We start from the raw sequence: 20,333 nt of genomic DNA, 5'->3' as shown, positions 1-20,333 counted from the left end.
TTCTGGACAATCTAATAAATTGTTCTTTAGCCATGTTGCGCGTCATGTAAAGGGGGTACATACTATCAAAGTGTAAATAATTATTTCTAAATGTTTGCTTTCTGTATATTGTAGAAGTCCAAGCAAGGAGATTAGTGTTAAATGATATGAGTCTTGTCTTTCGGCTTTTCCCAGTTAGGGGTCACCACAGCAGAACTCCAGTCCGCTCATGTTTGACAGTGAATTTTTATGGTGCCGAGTTGCCAGCTCAACACCAAACCTTCAAAGAAGTCACGCCCATTCACGCTCGCACCTACCTGCATGTCTGTAGCGTCACTCCACTGCGGGGAGGACATGCAGAATCCACACAGAAGGTGCTCCAGTCAGGAATCTAACGGGAAAACCTCTTGCTGTGAGGCGAGAATGCTAACCACTGCACCACCACGGCCAGAAAATTCACTTGTTCGCCATGAGCTGAGAGCTTAAATTTTTGGAAAGGAATACTGTCAGACATCTGTTTAATAAAGTCAAATAATTCAAGTTCACTACCCTTCCAAATAGAAAAGAGGTTGTCTGTTTACCTTCTATAAAGTACTACTTGTTTAAAGTCCTGTAATGCAGTTAGGTGTCTACTTCCCAACAGACTAACACTAAATTAGCAAAGGAGGGGGCTAACTTCACACACCCATGGCAACACCTTTAATTTGATGGAAATATTATTAAAATAGAAGTAGTTATTTTCTAGTACATGAGAAGTAAGAATGCTGATAGTGTTAAACCTGTCATCTGAAAGAGGTGTATGTAAAGAAAGATATCTTTTTAAAAATTCAATGCCAATTTCATGCGGAATATTAGTATAAAGGGATTCTACAGCCAACGTGACAAGAATAATATCCGATTGAGGCGGGGTTTGTCATGTAGGAGGTTTATAAATTCCCAAGGATCCCTTAAAAAATAAGGTGAGTTCTGCACAATAGGGTTTACTATTAAGTCAATGTATTCTGCACTGCCCTCAGTTTTGGTATTTTTATTGGAAACTATGTGTCTGAATGGTGGGTCTGTTTGATTCTTATGAATTTTGGGAATTCCAAAGAATTTCCCTAAATGTGGATCATTAACTATTATAAATCTGGCTTCCATGTCTGAGATGATTCCGTTTTTAACCAGTGAGGAAATAGTTCTGTCAATTCTTTTGAAGTCACGTTTTACTTCAGGCAGTTCAATATGGGAATAATATTCACTATTATTTAAATCCGTTAGTAAAGTATGATTATACATGTCCTGTTCCATTAAAACAATGACTGAGCCTTTATCTGTCCTCATGATCCTTAAGGATTTGTCAGTATTTAAAGATTTTAGAGCAGATAACTGGCCTTCTGAAAGTTTAAATCATTTAAATTGACATTCATTTTTTAATACAGAACGTAAATCTTTTTTCGCACAATTTTAGGAATATGTGAAGTGTGTTACAGCGGGGGGTTGTATAAACTTTTCCTAATAGGTAGGGCAGCAAAAGAATTATTATTGTTATCTGGTGTTAATTCATCAAGCTCATTAGACTCTTTGACACAATAACTTTAAATGAAGTTTCCTGAAATATAACCTTAAATCTAAAAGTAAAGCAGAAACCTCCGCTCTATATGCCGGAAGAAAACAAAAACCCAGTTTTAATAAACTGATAGTACTATCTGAAAACCTTCTATCAGTTAAATTAAAAACTTCCGAGCTGGATGAATAGGAATCTGTACATGTGGTATTTGTGTGCACATTAGATAGTTCATGCAAGATCCTTTTCAACGTATCGTTGTTCTTCTGGGTTTTCCTCATGGCTGGCCTTTTCCAATTTGATGTGCTGATCTGTGGAATGAAGTTCATTGCTAAGAACAGAGCAATGAAAGCCCAACTGTTCATGAAGCGTTCTTTCCAGAAATCCAGTTATGACAAAATGAGCTGATTTTTTCATTCATTGAAAAAAGGAGACCGAGAGTAAGGCTACAAGCGAAGAAAGGTTTCGATCAGATTGGTCAAGTAACCAGTATATGTGCTGAGCAGAGATCCTAATTTTGTAAAATCTGAGGGTGTGGAGTACAGGAGAAATTGTAGACACCTTTCTGTATCAGAATAGATATTGCAGCATTGTTCCTATGATGCAGACTCTAAATCTTAGAGAAATCCAGACAATGATGTTCATCATGTTTCACTGTTGCAGTCATCGCTGTTGGGTTCTTCCTGCTGGCAGGCAGCCCTCGATCGGCCAGAGTCCCAAAGTCTGGGTCCGACGTTAGCTGAAGTCGCTCCTTCCCTGACGTCAGAGCGCCAGGGGTATAAAGGCTCCAGCCGACAACATTTTCCTCAGTCTTTCTTGCCGTGCGGTGCCCGAAGCAAAAGCAGTTTGCAAGTGCCGGTCGACCGACTCCTGTTATTCTTTTGGTGATTTCAAAACCGAAGACTTCTTAAAGCTAAGTACCCCGTTGGGGTAACTTTTTTCTTGCTCCAGACCGATGTCAGAAAAAGTTAATAATTGTATTTCTTGTGGGAAGCAAATACCTCATAAAGATTTTCATTCTTACTGTATCCCTTGCCTAGGCCCTGACCATGACGTAGCTAGTTGTCGGTTTTGTGCTAGATTTAACCAACGCACTATTAAGCGTCGGTACGATTTTGCCTTTCATTATTTTGGGAGACGATTTAACTACAAAATGTCATCGGATTCCTATCCGGCTACCAGAGTATATGAAAAGCGCAAAGATAAAGACAGGCCTCCAAGGTCCAAAACGGACGACATTACTTAGCCAAAGCCAGTTGCCGGTTTGTCGGTCGTCAGTGAGGCGCTTTCGCAGCCGCTGTCGTCTGCCACTTTAGAACTGCTTGCCAATACCGACTCCCACGAGGAGCTGATGAAGCTTTCAGAATTTCAAGGGACCGGACCTTCGGATAATGCTCCCTCAGATGGGTCCGGAGCCGCTATGCAAGCACCGGCTTCTGAGGGGGTTTTCAGGCCTACACAGCTTCATGTAAAGATGGCTTCAGTTTTAAAGACAAAGACTAAGGCTCCAGCAAAGGCAAGAAACAAGTACAGGCCTCTTCAGATCAGGGACCTAGACCACAAAGACAGATGCTTAAAATGGCGGAAGACCTGTTGACTGTGATCAGGGGCTCCCATCCCCCTCCTGACAAAAGGCCTAGGCTAGAACCAGATTATGAATCATCAGATCAAGTTTCAATTTCTTCTGCTTCTTCCTCTGAGCAGGATTATTCCTTCCCTCCTTATAAGGATTCTGATGCTGAACAATCCATTCCTTCAGCTTCCCCTCCTGAAGATTATTCCTTTGGGGAAACCTTGCATGACATGAGAGAGCATTTTCACTGGGAATGCCAGGAATATTCTGAATCCAAGAGAAGGCTTAGAGATTTTCTTCTTCTCCCACAGCATAGGCCCCCTGGCTATCCCCCCAGTATTGGACATTGTGGATGATGTTTTTACAGAATCTACCCTCACTCCTGATTCTTATCCTCCTGCTCCTGTCAAACCAGATAGGTACTATAGGGTTCCAGATTCTCACAAATTCCTTTTTAAAAATCCTACAGCTGATCCAGAAACAATTTCTCAGGGTCCTAAGGGTGTTAAAGCAGCCTCTGCTAAGAACCCTATTCTCTCTGATAGAGAGCCCAGAGCTTTGGAAAGATGGGGCAAAAAAGTTTATACTTCTGCTACGTTGTCTATTAGAGCTTTGAATTGTCAATTTCATATGTTGAAATATCAGCAATACCTTTTGTCTGTGTTAAAACAAAAGATGTCAGCTGTTTCTGGTTGTGCGGAAAATAAGGAGTTGCAGAATTTATTGGAGGTGGGTAAGCATACCCTGAACTGTGGTTTTGATTCTTTGGAGGCTTCTTGCAGAGTTGCAGCAACTGGCACAGTTATTAGAAGACATGCTTGGTTAAAGGAGCTAAGTTTGCCAGATCAGGTTAAGGCAAAACTGTTGGATGCCCATCTACAGCACAATGTTTTGTTGAGGTATTAAAAAAAATGGAAGACAAGGCCAAATCTATGCAGATGGTTAAAGATTTTCTACAGGTGCAACCACCGAGATTCAGCAGGAATTGGCCAGTTAACACTTGGTCCTTTCCGAATTCAGACAGACCACAGAGAGGCAGATACAGGCATTCCAGAGGGAGAGGACAGGCACAGACCCCATTCAGACCCAGGCAGTGGAGTGCTCCCACTCCCAAGGGTGGCGAAGATAGATCACAACCTTACAGGAAACAGTCACAATGACTCTCCCTTATTAGCTCCAGGAACTCCTCTCCTGGAAGCACCTTTGGGAGGAAAAATTTCTCTTTTTCATCACAATTGGAGCCGCATAACCCAAGACAAATGGGTTCTGGACATAGTTTTAAGGGGTTACAAGTTTCATTTCCATACCTTGCCAAAACCAAACGGATGGCCAGACCTGCCAAAACATCAATGGGCAGAGGCACAAAAGCAAGTTCAGTCCCTCATGGCTTTGGGGGCCATAGTATTGGTACCAAACACAGAAATAGGGCAAGGTTTTTATTCAAGACCTTTCCTGGTTCCCAGGAAGGAAAACACATGGAGACCAATCTTGAACCTTTCCGTCTAACACCTTTCTGGATATACCAAAATTCAAAATGCTCACTCTGCAGCAGCTGCTTCCTATGCTGGGCAAGAATGCTTGGATGGTGACTTTGGACTTAAAAGAAGCTTACCTGCATATCCCAATAAGACAAGAGTGCAGAAGGTACCTGAGATTCAAGGCGGGCTCGAAGCATTACCAGTTCTCTGTGCTGCCCTTTGGCTTATCTACTGCACCCAGGATCTTTACAAGTGCCTGGCACCAGTAATGGCATTTTGCAGACACAAGGGAATTCAAATATACCCTTATATGGATGATTGCCTCATTCAAGCAGACAACAAGGATGCTTTACTTCAGCATCTGGCTTTTGTGCAGAATCTCCTCAGGTGTCTAGGGTTTACAGTGAACCTAAAGAAATCAAACCTAGTACCCACACAACAGATTACTTTCCTGGGTGCTCTTTTAAACACTACAACCCAGATGGCTTACTTGACACCAGACAAAGAAGTGCAGCGGGCCTCCTCTTTCAAAAACTTGGCTTCAATGAGTCGGCTAACTGCAAGAAAAATTCTGCAGGCTTTGGGTTACATGGCATCCTGCATTCTGCTAATACCATATGCAAGACTGCGTATGAGGAAAATACAGTGGTACCTCAAGAGTGTATGGTCTCAGCATTGCCAAAGTTTGGAAACAGTGATCACTATTTTACCTTGCCTCCAGCAGGAATTTCTTTGGTGGGCGGAGGCCTGTCTCCACAACAAGGAAAAGCCTTTCTGTCCCACTCCAGCCAATCAAGTCATAATGACGGATGCTTCGGATTATGCATGGGGAGCCCACATTCAAGGGAAATGTCTTCAGGGTGCCTGGGCAGAGGATCAGATGCACCTGCACATCAATTTGAAGGAAATGCTGGCTGTACAGAATGTCTTGACAGCTTTCAAGGATCTTATACTACCGGGGCAATTATTGATAAAGACAGACAACACTACAGTGATGTGGTACATAAACAAGCAGGGAGGTTCCCACTCATACCCCCTCTGCAGATTGGCCATGACTCTGGAACACAGCACTGGCCTGCAATGTAGATTTACAAGCTCAATTCCTGCCAGGAAAAGACAACTCTCTGGCAGACAGTCTAAGCAGAAACCTCACAGATCCATACAAATGGATGTTGGATGTTCAGATATTCAGGATGATAAGAGGCATGGGGATGCCCGGGCATAGATCTTTTTTGCATCCCCTCTAAACCACCAGCTTCAACTTTTTTGCACGAGGACCTACCACAAACTGGCATGGTAAGTGGATGCTCTCTCATTCCGTTGGAAAAACCTCTCAGTGTATGCTTTTCCTCCATTGCCTCTTCTACCAAGGGTACTTCTGAAGATCAAACAGGACAGACCAAAAATGATTCTACTGGCTACCAACTGGCCTCAACAATTCTGGTACTCAACCCTGATGAACTTGGTGCAGGGTCCACCTTGGATTCTACCTCAAATTCCACATCTACTGTCTCAACAAAAAGGCCGGATCTTGCACAGCCATGTCAAAACTCTGAATCTAGCAGCCTGGCGGATCCAGGGGCTATAAGCAATTCTACCCTTACCAAACAGGTAATGGATGTAATCCTTGAAGCTAGAAGGCCCAGCACCAGGAAATCTTATGCAGGAAAATGGAAGAGATTGTGCATGTGGAATCAGGCCCAAGGTTTTGATACTACAGTTCCAAACATCCCTCTGATTTTACAATACCTAACGGAGATGTTGCATAAGGGCCTATCCTTTTCATCTATCAAAATACATGCCTCAGCTATTTCTGCGCACTACAATACGGATCCCCCAATTTTTTCTCATCCGTTACTTAAACAATAGAGGGACAAAGAATATAAGACCCCCTAGAAGGGCACCAGTTCCCGCTTGGGATCTCAACTATGTTTTGGAAAAGCTAACTCTGCCTCCTTTTGAACCTGCGGCTACCACAGATTTAAAGTTCTTATCATGGAAAACAGCTCTTCTTTTAGCAATAACCTCTGCCAGAAGACTTTTGGAATTACAAGCACTCATGGCTGTGGAACCCTTCATTATTTTTCAGCAGGACAGGGTTTCCCTGAAGACTAACGCCACATTTATGCCTAAGGTGGTTTCAAAGGTAGCCTTGAATCAGACTATTCGTTTACCTACTTTCTGTCCTAATCCTCAAAATAAAAGGGAGAGAATTCTGCATTCTTTTTTGGGCGGCACAGTGGTTAACATTGTCACCTCACAGCAAGAGGTTCTCTGGTTCGATTCTCGGCTGGGGTGCCTTCTGTGTGGAGTTTGCATGTTCTCCCTGTGTTCGCGTGGGTTTCCTCCGGGTACTCCGGTTTCCTCCCACATTCCAAAGACATGCATCTGGAGCATTTCTCCCCGGGCCTCCGCTGAAAACAGGCTCTGTGGAACCTAGTCGGACATTCCCGGTCAACAAATGTTAAATAAATAAATAAATAAATAAATAAATAAATTTAGACATACACAGGCAGCTTCACTTTTACCTGGACAGGACCAAGATTTTCAGGAAAACTGACCAATTGTTTTGTAGCTTATGCTGCTACATCACAGGGAAAAGCAATCACTAAACAAACTATTTCTAAATGGATTGCCCACTGCATCAGGTTCTGTTACTGTCATCATGGCAAACAAGTTCCTACTAACATTAGGACACATTCTACCAGAGTTGCGGCTACTTCAGCAGCCTTCCTCAGAGGAGTACCTACCAAGAAAATCTTAGAAGCTGCTACTTGAGTTCTGTGCATACCTTTTCTAAGCACTACAACCTCCCTCTCTACTCTAAATCTAGGGCAGGCTTTGCCTCTGCAGTTCTGCAGGGCCTCTTCGCCGCCCCTTCTGTACCATGACCAGCCACCCTTCCTTAGCTTTGGGATTCAACCCAACATGACTGCAGCAGTGAAACACAATGAACATAGTACAGTTGTGTACACTTACCATAAATGTAGATGTTCGAGTGTATTCACTGTTGCAGTCTGGGTTACCCTCCCCCCTATCTCCTCTCTTGCTGTTTCTATGAATACCGTCTGTGTTTCCAAAGCACTACTCTTCCTCTGAGGTTTATTTGCTGGTGAAAATGGGGAATGTGTCAAGTTTGATGCATGCTTAGGCTTCTGACTGAGCTACTAGCCTTTTATTTTTGGGCACCTGAAATCTGGGGCAAGAAAAACTGAGGAAAATGGTGTCGGCTGGAGCCTTTATACCCCTGGCGCTCTGACGTCAGGGAAGGAGCGACTTCAGCCGACGTCGGACCCAGACTTTGGGAGTCTGGCCGATCAAGGGCTGCCTGCCAGCAGGAAGAACCCAACAGTGATGACTGCAACAGTGAATACACTCGAACATCTACATTTATGGTAAGTGTACACAACTGTACTTTCCTGTTACAGAATGTGTCAACTACAATTTCAGTTCCTGATGAAGTTCCAGATGCCCCTAAGGTTGAACATTCAGCAGAGGTAGTCCCAGTTGCTAAACCTGATTCTAAATTCTATGTCCCATGATTTGGTTCATTGCTCTGTACTTAGCTTTAGGCCTTAAACTGGAAGTGATAGGCAAGGTTGTTCTGGTTTGCCTGGATAAAAGTCTCTGAGCAGGTGAGCTAAGTATATCGTCACGGGTTATGTTTCTGAGATTGAGTAAATTCAAAAAGACATCAGTATGGTCATGCTTTAACTCCCCTAGTAATTGCTTTGCACTCTGTACTGCACATTCAGCTAGACCATTTGACTGTGGGTATTCAGGACTACTAATAACATGTAGAAAGTCCCATTCTTTTGCAAATTTCTGAAACAGTTGACTGGTAAATTGAGTACCGTTGTCGGATATAAGCTTATGTGGACTATTGTGGACTGAGAAATGACATTTCAACTTGGTAATAACAGTAGTGGACATTAGGCAACAAATCAATCTTAAACTAGCTTGAATAAGAGTCCGCCAACACCAAGTAATGCTGATTGTTCCACTCTTAATATGTTGACCAAGGTAGTTCAGGAACTTGACTTCGCTGAAGTGGCTCTTTTTTGCAGATGCTGTTTAGTACTATTACTGAACAAGATGAAAGTATTTTGTCAGTGTCTTTTGCTAGAGAAGGCCAAAATACTAGTCCTCTTGCCCTTCTTTTGGTAGATTTGGAACCTGAGTGGCCATGATCCAAAATCTGGATATACTTACGTTGTAGGAATCAGGAACAACAACTTTAGGAATTTTGAAAATAATGTCATCTTCCATCAACATATCATCTCTATAAGAAAAATAAGGTTGTACTTCAGGTGGTACACTAGATTGCTTTCAAGGCCATCCTGCCTGTATGTAGTGGTTGAGCTTTTGCAAAACAGGATCAGACTTTGATCTTTCAGCTAACCAAGTTTCGTGGTCAAGAAAATGACGCACTTCCATGACATCAAAGTCAAAATTCTCTGCATCAAGGTGTTCCATTGCATTTCTGGGCAGTCTGGATAAGGTATCAGCCAGATAAAGAAGTTTGCCTTTTGTATAGACCATTTTGAAGTAGTACTTTTGTAATTTGAGCATCATTCTTTGTAATCTTGCTGGAGTGGAATGCATAGGTTTATTTAAAATAGTAACTAGAGGTTGATGATCAGTTTCAGTCTGGATCTCTTGACCATAAATATAATCATGAAATTTGGAACATGCAAACACAATTGCCAAAAGTTCTTTCTCAATCTGGGCATATTGCATTTCAGTTTGGGTAAAAGTTCTAGATCCATAGACTACTGGCCTGCCCTCTTAAAGAATAACTGCGCCAAGACAAAATGTTGATGTGTCACAGGAAAGAGTTACTAGTCTGCTGACATCATAGTATGTTAGTGTAGGTGGAGTGGCAATTTTCTGCTCAAGATCATCAAATGCTGTCTGTCGATGTTCTAGCCAAGACGATACAACATTTTTTGCGTGTCAGCTGTCTTAAAGGCGTTAATTCACTGAAATCTGGTATGAACTTGACTTACCCAAATAGTTAAGCACACCAAGCAAATGCTGTAGAACTTGAACATTGTCTGGTGCTGGCATCTCAAGAATAGCTGCTTGCTTGGATGGGTCTGATCGTAACACAGTACTAGCAAACAAATGACCTACATATGTGACTTCTGGTAGCCTGAATTTGCACTTTAGAGGATTGGGCTTTAGGTTCATTTCATGTGCTCTGTCTAATACTTTCTTGAGATTTCTGTCATGCTCTACTTCACCATTGCCCCCCATCAGTAAATCATCTACTATAATGGCACAGGGATAACCTGAAAAGGTCTGTTCCATTGCATGCTGAAAGACTTCTTGCAGAATTTATACCAACTGGCATCCTGAGAAATCTATATTTTCCAAATGGGTCAGTAGTGAAGATTTCTGATCAAGCATTACTTGTAAAATAAACTCTTTGCATCCAAAACAGAAAATACAGTGGCATTTGGTATCGGGGCTGCGAATTCCTCGACTATACATGTGGGATGATGAGGTCTCTTCAATGCCTTATTCAAGTCAGTTGGGTCAGTGTATAGTCTTATCTCTTCTGAGCCTTTTATGAGTTGCTGCCATAGACTACACCCATTCAGTTGGTTCTGTGACTGGACAAATCACACCTTGTTGCACCATTTTATCCAGCTGAGCTTAACTTTGTTCTGCATTACTATTTGAACACTTTTTGCTGGTCTGACCACTGGACTGACCTCTGGGTCTAACTTCATGGAATACACAACTGGAAGCTTGCCTAGCTTATTAAAGACATCAGCATATTCTGAGAAAATAGCATCAGTGAAGTTGGAACTGGGACGTGCTTATATGATGAACCTCTTCAGTAAATGAAAGCAAATCCATTCTCAAACGGTCTCTGAGACCTAATAATGACTGCACAGGTCTTCGAACTGTGTAAAACAGCAACTTGTAACTGTGCCGATATGACATTACACTTCAGTGTCTACTTTAAGCTCGATGGATTTGCTATGGATCAGAACAGTACAAAACACTTTACCTTTTGCTGATAAGTCTACTGCATTAACTTTTTCACCAGTCACTGATATACCATCTATGCAGAAAGTAGACTGCAAACCTACATGATCAATTTGCTTTTTTGAGTGATCTTTCTTTGCAACTGAGTGAGGTTTGTTTGATCCACAAAACTTTTGAAAATGATTCCATTTTTTTACACTTGTGAAATTGCTGACCAAATGCTAAGCACCTTTCTCTTTTAGACTCATGGTTGGCAGCACAATTACGACAGTTAACAATGAAGCTTGAATGGGTTTTGCTGATTCACCCTTGTGCTGTACCGAGCAATGTTTGTTCTGCACTGAGCATGCTCCTTTAACTGGATTAGTCTTGGAACTTGCTGGAAAACTTTGGGTATTCCCTGCCACACCTGCAGATACCATGTGCTTAGGCCTGTTTCTGCTTGCCACATGCTGCACGCTGTCTACATTTGCTCTGGAGCCTGCTGAAACCATACTCTTGTCACTTGCAAGGATACTTGTGCCTTTCTGTAACTTCAGGGACATGACAAATCTCAATAGCCTTGCTCAACGGTAAATCTCTGTCATGAAGCAAAATCTTTCTCACAGCAGCACTATTAGTACCACACACAAGCCTGCCCTTTATTAGCTCATCTTTTAAATCACCAAACATGCAAGTTTTAGCTTTGTGTCTCAAGTCAGTGATGTAGGCTGCAAATATTTCTTCTGGCCTTTGGTCTCTTGTATAAAATAAATGCCTCTCTAATGTAACATTGGTCTGGGGGTTGCACATTTCTTTGAATTTACACTTCAAACACAGGATCTTCCTGTGTTTCAGCCTGGACAACAATATGACTATTTTTACCTTTACCTTCATCTTCATCTACTGTTGGTGCATACACAAATGAATGCTCTCTCTCTCTCAGTGGCCTCTGACCCAGCTAGGTTAAGCAAAACAAATGCCTTGAGGCATACATCTTTATCTGAGTAAGCTGCTCATATGAAAATATTCTACTCTTGCTCAGTATTCTGCAGTACTCTGCAATATTCTGATCAAATGCAAGTAGACCTGGTCTACAAAATGCCTCTACCATATTAATACATCAGCGAAGGCTTTAGCAAGTATGCATGATCTCGCGCACACACACATACACATACACACACACACACACACACACGCACATACACACATACACACACACACACATATATATATATATATATATATATATATATATATATGCCAGAAATTTATATCAGTACTTGTAACTATGCCCAATAGCACAATAAGCCTCTGAGTAATTGAACTCTGTGAAATACTTTGAGAAATAAGTCTCCTGGGTACTGTAATACTCTTAAAATTATTGTACTGTAAAGTTATTTATCATCATTATAAGAAACCATTTCAAAATAACTGCACTCTGCGAATAAACTGGGCAGCAGAAGAAGCTCAAAGTAAGAAACATTTTGAAGTAGCTGCACATTGCGAATAAACAGTACACAGCACATTGAAACACTTCCAAAATGGCTGTACTTTGCTAAGTAATTCTTTACAGTGAAAGAAAAACTCTGTAATGGCACTTTGCGAACAGACGCACCCAGCACAAGACACTTTTCTAAATGGCTGTATTTTGACTGCACTGCATGAAATAGTTGGAACTTTGCACACAATAAACTCTTCAGAATAAATGCGCAGTAATAAACGCACACTAATTACTTTTACACACTTTGCAGTGCTTCGAATAACTCCAGTTTTGCTGTTCAGGGCTTTAGTTAATGCAAAATAACTGTTTATGCCAAAATATTGTAATTTGCCAAACAACATGCAGTCACCTTGCTTTATTTATGCTTAGTATGCCCTTTCAACCTCTTTTCTTGTGCTCATTTTACTTTAAACATGCTCATTTAGCAGTTCCGACGTGAGTTTGAACCTCCTATGTGCTTTTCTGATCGTTTTATCAAATACCTAAATTTCGAACATTTCATGTAATAAACTTTTTATACCTTTTGTTTGCTTAATAAACGTTTCTGTGCTATTCGTTTGTGTGTTTTGTGCTCTTGTAATGCTCCATTTTATCTATTTTAATAAAATAGTCATTCATGCAAGTTTTCATTACCTTTAGCTTGTTTCTGGCCCCTTTTCTGCTCTCATTTCTGTTGTTCTGCCTTCAATGTCAATTCTGCACCTCGTATCTCTGAAAAGCGGCCTCAGGAATCCCAGTTCTGACACCATGTCATTCATCTTGTCAGGATTAAACAGACGAACATGCATGGGTTTTGTTCAAGCAGCTTTATGTACATACATATCAGGATTGAGGCAAATAACACTAACTTAGATAAACTTATAAACAGACTATTTCTCTCATACATGCTCACTCCCTGGCTGCACTCTCAGAATGGCACTGAATCTAGCACGTGCTTGCTATTTGTATGCATGTTCAGCCCTTGTAAACACTTCTTAAAGGTACAACACACACGGACACATATTCTACAGTATCCAATAGGCAAATCACTGCTATTCATCATTCTGGCATCCTGATTCTGCCTTTTCAGAAAGTACTGCTAGATTAACCACCATCTAACTTTACTTCAGAGTATCACTTCATTGTTTTCAGTGGTAGTCTTCCTCCAACCCCTGAATAATACAACCAGTCTAAGTCCTCTACTCTCTTGCAGCATAGCTCAACAGTCTGTTTTCACCCCATCTGTGGTCAGTCTGATTGCATTGGCAGTGTAGTGAGTAACATAAGTTTACTGACTTCTAACAAATTTGGTGTACTCTGCAAGAGATATAAATGTGTAGGAAATGTGGAGGCAACACACCATTAAGTTTATAACTTTCGCTGAGGCTGTAAAGTAAAACTTCCCAAACTCTCCAACAGCAAATTCTAAAAGATCCCAGCCTCCAGTGCACAAGGCAACACCTTCTCCTTCTGCATTCACACATTTGGCAAATACACACTGACCAGGAGTTGCCAAGAAGGTAGGCCTAAGTGCAAAAGACCCACAAAGTATGCTTCCTACAGGGAAACGTTTTAGTCATGGGTGATTCCGTAATTGAACATACGCTCTCCACAGTCAATAGCCTGGCCAAGAGCGGGGTGACTGTAAGCTTCTTGTCCAGTGCAAAGATTTGTGATGTTCAAGGACTCAACACCACTGCTATGTTATGGTTTGATAACTACTTCAAAATTAGAGCTCAGGCTGTCAAGTGGCAAAAACACACCTCATCCTTCCTCACCATCCCATTTGGTGTACCACAAGGATGAGTCCTGGAGCCCATTCTCTTTAACATCTTCATCAATGATCTACACAAAGCCCGTAGAACTGTATCCCTAGTACATTACCACACACAAAATGCTCCAGTGCCCACTTTTGACCAGATGTGCAATATCTACATTTATTTCTAAATGCAGCTGTGCACTGAACATCTGTTGGGATCTGCCAATTGCGCTACTAACACTTTACAGCTGGAGGACATTTCACAGTTATCTGTCTTGCAAAAATGTCAACAAATTCAAGAACTTGCGTAGGAATCCTTCTCCTGTATCAAAACCTGGCTGTCATCTGCCCAACCATTCCTAACCCAAATAAATCCAAACTAATCCTATTCACTCCTAGACAGCTTGCTGTCAACAAAACCTCTTTATCAGTTACCTCATCCAGCAAAAACAAAAATTAAACTTGTTACATACTAAATTGGTAGGCATCTGTGTAGATGGCATCCTAAAATTTGACACGCACATCCAAAATATAGCGAAAAATTATACCAAAAACTTTCTCTCCATAGAGCCAAACGTTTCCTCGCAGACACTATAAGAAAACACATGCCTTTTCTCTCCTCTTGTCTACTCTAACATATTCTACATCCATCCTTAACATCCACATGACATTACTACAGTAACTTGAACAATGTTACTACAAAACAGCATGATTTGCTGTCAGACTTCCAAGTAGAACTGTGCTGCCCTAAAGGAATTATAGTGGCTGGAATTCCCACATTATCTAACCTACTCACAATTTCCTCACAACTATCCATCCATCTCCAACTTCATGCAAATGTATAGCCCATCTAGGCCACCAAATTCACTGGACAGGTATCTATTACTTGTATCCAAACCCAACAATTCTGCTGGCAAATTGCTTCTCTTCCACCACCTTGCAAAATCCCGGAACTCTATCCCTCTAGCAATATGACAAGAACACTCCCTAAAATTGTTTAAAACTCAACTAAAGACCTACCTACTCAGTTAACAGCTCTGTACATGTGATGTTCCTGGATAATCTCCTAACCCTTACTGTCACCACTCTTGTGTAACTGGCCGTAATACAACTACTACTTCAAAATCTCTAACTATCTCACTATCATCTACCCCTGTCCACTACTACTCTTGTCTTCCTTTTACTTTGCCCTCCTCATGCTTATTCAGTTTGCAAACATCTTCATCCTATAAATACTTCACTGTTTCCTATTCACTATTTCCATCTGATTCCATCTGAAAAATAACTAGACTCTTATAAGTTTGATATTAAAACAAGAATCTAGTAAAATATTACTGTCATGTTTTCATTGACTGTTATGTCATTATTATTCTATTCATGTTCACTTACTATTCTGTGTGGTGGTTGTCTTTCGGCTTTTTCTCGGTAAGGGGTCGCCACAGCGGAACTCTGGTCCGCTAATGATTGGCAGTAGATTTTTATGAAACGCCAAGGTGCCAGCTCGACGCCCAACCTTCAACGAAGGCACGCCCATTTACGCACGCATGTCTTTTGAGCGCTACTCAACCGCGGGGAGGACATGCAGACTCCACACAGAAGGCCCTCCCAAGCCAAGCCAAGAATCGAACGGGAGAACCTCTTGCTGTGAGGTAACTGCTACCGCTGTACCACCTCACTTACTATTCTGTGTATTTACATTAATTTTTTTGATTGTCGTATCATTACTATTCTATGTATGTATGTATGTACATTTATTATGTAAATCTTTTATAACTGCCTTCTACTGTATCTATAAAAATGCAGCATTTCTCCCCAGGCTCTGCTGAAAATGGGACTTGTGCCCAGTCGGACTTTCACATTAAACAAAAGCCAATACCAACGGGCTGACTAAGTTTGCAGATGACTGCAAGCTAGGAGCAGTCCTTGATTTCCCAGATGACTTGGCCATCCTGCAGGAATGGACAGAGGCATCTCCTAAATGCTTTATCCTATGTGTGGGTCCCCTCAAATTATGGTATGATTTCAGTTATTCTCATTAGGGGTAATATATAATTATCGACCATGGGATGGGTAAGGCCAATCTCTAACCAAATGGGATAGGTTAATTTGAGCATAAAAAGTGAAACTGGCTCAGCTTGACATGACCTGCAAGGGCAGCTGCCCTAGTACTTGCCTATAAACCCATGATAATACACCCTTACTTGACCTTGTTTTGGATGCTGAATGGGTCTTTGAACCATTGAATTGAATGCTGGTTGTCATCTGATCTGTTCTTGCATGATTTCTTCAAGTGTAGCAAGAACATCGTGTAGGAAATTGTGAATAATGGCATCTGTCAAATAAAAACTTGGATGTGAAGTATTTTTATCTTTACCCCTGGAAAAGGGCACTCAAATCTTTGTTTTGAGAAGTCAAAGACAGGTTTGAGGCTTGACTGTGTCAGTGATTTGGTTCAGGAATGCAGTAACTATTGATGTTTAATGAGGGTAGGCCAAGTTCAGCTTCAGTGGGCTTCGCGCAAGATTAGTACCCTGTACCTAAGAACGCCAGCCTTAAAATGGCAGAAGATTTGATTACTATGATTTAAGACTGTATTCACCACTGGACTAAGAGTTGCAAGGAGAGGTAAGGATCGCATTTCTGGGGATGTGTTCAGAGGCTTGTGAGTCTCTTCCTTTTCCTGTCAGTACAATTGCAAAGCTATTGCAGAGTTTGGAAATTTTCAGGTTGAAGACAGGGTTTGGTTATCTGGTACTAAAAGTCATGTGTTGTTAATATGCTGTTTATGCAGATTCTTTTGTTAATTTACCATCTCTAACATAAAACTGCCTCACTACAAAATTTGTGTTGGGATTAAGATGGTCGTAGAAAGTTTTTGATACATCATACCTACTTGTTTCCCCCTGTTTTAATACATGTAACTCTTTTTCTGTAAATTGCAGCCCTGTTCTGTTAGTAATTGTAATGGTAGTAACAGTGGTAGTGACAGTAGTAAATTCAGTTAAATTTCAGTTGCTGTAGCAATTGCAATCTGGTTTGTTTAGGGACTGCGGCCTTCCTTAGAGAAGTAGAGTACTTAAACAGTTTAGCAATTATCATACACAAAGTAATATGAAGATCTTCATACAGTAATAAAATTGTTGCTATGTAAACATGCATTACAGTTTAACTTCCAGACACTACTAAATAAAAACTGAAAGGAAAAAAACATTAACAAGTGTGCTGTTGATGTTGTAGTCTGTAAATATAAGAAAATAACTGCAACTAATGACGTGCACCATGAAAGACTGGACAGAGCTGATTGAGTTGCTTGTGTGAGCTCTTTAGAAAGCTTAGCTGAATTTGCAGCTGCTTCCCAAAAAAACTCTAATTTTTAGTTTGTTTTCAAAGAGAGAGAGAGAGTGTGTGTGTGCGTGCGTGTGTGCGTGTGTGTGTGTGTGTGTGCGCGAGTGTGTGTGTTTGCCTGTCTGCCTCTGTTTGAATGCTCATATGAGAGGTTTTGGCAGGGGTATGTTTTAGTGGGTATCAGAGCTTTCTAAATATACTTATCTTGTCATGTCACCTCTTTTTTGTTATTTTCTTAAAGGACTTTGGCTGTGTGTTGTAGCCTGTGCTATACCTGAATCCATGGTCCTTATATACTGTTGTGGCACCTAAACATTATCGAGCTGTCCTCAGGGAGGAAAACTACAATTCTGCATTTGTGAAGAAGATAGGTTCATAGGTAGGTACTAGGCTATCTGTCCAAGGGCCTATGTAAGCCTAGCCAACAAGGTTCCCTGGCTTAAGCCACCCAAGAAAGTTATTTTTCTGTGCCGCTGTTGAGCAGAGATACAGAAGTGATCCCTGGGGTGTATTTCCTATTTCCCATGCACTCATCAAGATTTTTCTTGGAGTGCTAATGAAGATAGGTTCATAGGTAGGTACTAGGCTATCGGCCCAAGGGCCTAGGCTATTGTGATCTTTTTTTGTTTTGTGTTGCATGCAGTCTAAATACTATTATTTCCCTTGCTACCTTTTTCTGCATCTGTGATGCGAGTCTCTGTGGAACCAGTGTTTGATCCCAACTACAGTATTCCAACAACTTTCTGTTTAGGAGGTCAGGGCTTTGAGGCTTTTGGATAATATGCAAGAATTACAGAGGAGCTGTAATTCAATCATTTTAGACTAAACGTCAGTAATTTTTAGTGAAGGAAGAAGTCCGAGGAAATAAAGCTTAGGAGAGTTTTTAGAGGTAGTTGAACTGAGTTACTGATTTTTCATGCCCACTTTACACGTCCTTGGGAGGGTATGGAATGGGGAGGACAAGGGTTAATCTACCACAGCTGTGCACTGATTTTTCCTGTTATGCATGATATATGACTAGATATAGACATGTTGCATGCATATAATCCTACAACTTAACATCTTTCACATTTCTTTGTAAAGCCTTCTGCATGTTTACTAACTACATTGCATCATAACACAGCATCATATACAGAAACTTTTTGTCTTGACTATTTTTGATGCTGTGGGCATCATATTGTATATGCTTTGATCACCATTGAATCCAGGCTACTGCAGGGGATGGCCCTGCCACTGCATTGACAATTTAGTAGTATTAATTTTACTTGCATTTTTAAAAAATGAATTGCATGCATATGAGCTGATGCCCATTTGAGATAATATATTTTTTGTTTGGGGAGAGTAAGAAAACACACAGGAGTATTCCTGACAAATTACTCAACATTGTAAGCAGGAGGTGAGAGATAATAAATGTATGAAATGTTTGAGAGGGTGGGAGTGAGGCATGTAATATCAATGACAACACATTTGCAGTTGTCTGAAAAACGACTTGTATCATGTTTTTACCAAAAGTCTTTCTGACAGCAGCACACTTGTGTAGCTTTTGTATGTAGTAAATGTCTATACTGAGACATTACTCTTGTATTCCCCACCACTTTGAGTATGAATAAAGGCTGTTAGATGCTGAGGGTGAGCTTCAGTTTTGTTTTTTTTGTTATAGTTTTGGAAATCACTTGAGTGTTTTAGTAACTCAATGTTCTTTTATTTGTAGGTGATGAAGTGTCAGTTGTTCTGATGCTTGTTTTGCTGTTGCTTCAAAGTATCCATCGACTAATAGAGTGCCTGTTCATCAGTGTTTTCTCCAATGGAGTGATTCATGTAGTGCTATACTGCTTTGGAGTTTGTTATTACATCCTACTAGGCTTAACAATACTGTGCCAAAAAACATTTACTGAAAATAAAGGTAAGATCACTTTGTCATGACTGGTAATTTAAGTTTTGTGTGTGACTTGCTTTTTAAGGCTAAGTGGTACATCTGATTCATTCCAACTGGACATTAGAAAAAAAGAAACCTACTGAATATGCAGTGATGATCAGACATATTATTTTTTGGTAGTAGACACGAACCAGTAGACACACATTATTGCATATTCCCTACTGAGTCGGTAAGCTGCAGATCTTATTTAACTAGCTAATTTGATGTTGTCATTTTCATTCATTCCTCAACATATGGTTTTCAGGTCCGACTCCACCACTTTTCTTCCAGACACTTGGATCTGATTCTCGAGCTGCTCTTCTTGCCTATAATACCCCTTACTACTGAATTACCCCAGATCTCGTTTGCTGCTGTAACGGTAACATCATGCTGTCTCGAGCTGTGGGTTGTAGTTTTCAAGCCTTTGTGAGTAAAAATTAGATTTTATTTTTCTTTATAATCTAATTCTCTTTGTTTCCTGTACCCCCTCCTCCCTTCACTACTTTTAGTGTTTTCCGCTTTTATTCCTACTCTTTTTCAGGTATTTCTTTACCATTGCTGGTAACCCTTTCTTTTTCATACCTGTCTACCAGAGTTCGTCTATATTTTACCACTGTTGGTAATTTTTTTCCCTTTCTCTTCTGACTTTCAAAAAAAAAAAAAAAGGAAATCTTTCTTTAGGCCTTAGTCACCAGGATTCCTCCTGTCAAAAATGTGTGGGGTTTAATACCAAGGCTATTAGTGATAACTACAATAAACTGGTTCTGAAGGGCCTTCTTTGTGCTTCAGCTCCTCCTTTGTCTGCTTCTGCACCAGGGGCTCAAATCCCCTCCAAAAAGTAGAAGTCGTCTTCGGAGCCCTGGTCGCACAGGAAATTGGTCCCCCAGGTCACCACAAGAAGATGGCTCCTTTGGAGACATTCTTGAGATCCTCCACCAAAAGAGTGGTTGGTCCTCCGAACCCCTTTCCCAGGAGGATCTGGTGTTTGTAGAAGTTTTTGCGTCTGGCCTGTCTACGTCTTGTGTTACCCCCCAGGTGGATGATTTCATAGACCTTGTCTCCCGCCAGGCTTGGAAGGAATCAGATACTGTAGAATCAATGCCTCTTCATCTGGACAAGATCCTAGCTCTGCCCAGAGTAAGGGAATCCCTGTAGATGCCATGGTTGTCGAGGCAGCCACAAAAAAGGAGCTGTCCATCCTCCTAATAGTCTGTGGTGTTGGACAGGTTTGGAAAGTACATTTATGCTTCAGTGACCTTTGCCTTACAGTCATTTA

At 41.0% G+C, this 20,333-nt stretch overlaps 1 protein-coding gene across 1 annotated transcript in view; it reads left to right on the top strand.

Moving 5' to 3' along the window:
- Window positions 1-20,333, top strand: part of SRD5A3 (steroid 5 alpha-reductase 3) — a 304,080-nt gene that overhangs the window by 124,673 nt on the left and 159,074 nt on the right. The window contains exon 3 of the mRNA XM_044062559.1: window positions 18,854-19,045. Coding sequence (XP_043918494.1) covers window positions 18,854-19,045 — 192 coding nt within the window. The remainder of the gene's footprint in view (window positions 1-18,853; window positions 19,046-20,333) is intronic.

Source organism: Protopterus annectens, chromosome 2.part1, assembly GCF_019279795.1.
Source record: "Protopterus annectens isolate FY-2018-M chromosome 2.part1, PAN1.0, whole genome shotgun sequence".
Classification (NCBI taxonomy): Eukaryota; Metazoa; Chordata; order Ceratodontiformes; family Protopteridae; genus Protopterus; species Protopterus annectens.
Note: the sequence above shows the minus strand (reverse complement) of the source record. Positions and strands in the feature narration are given on the sequence as shown.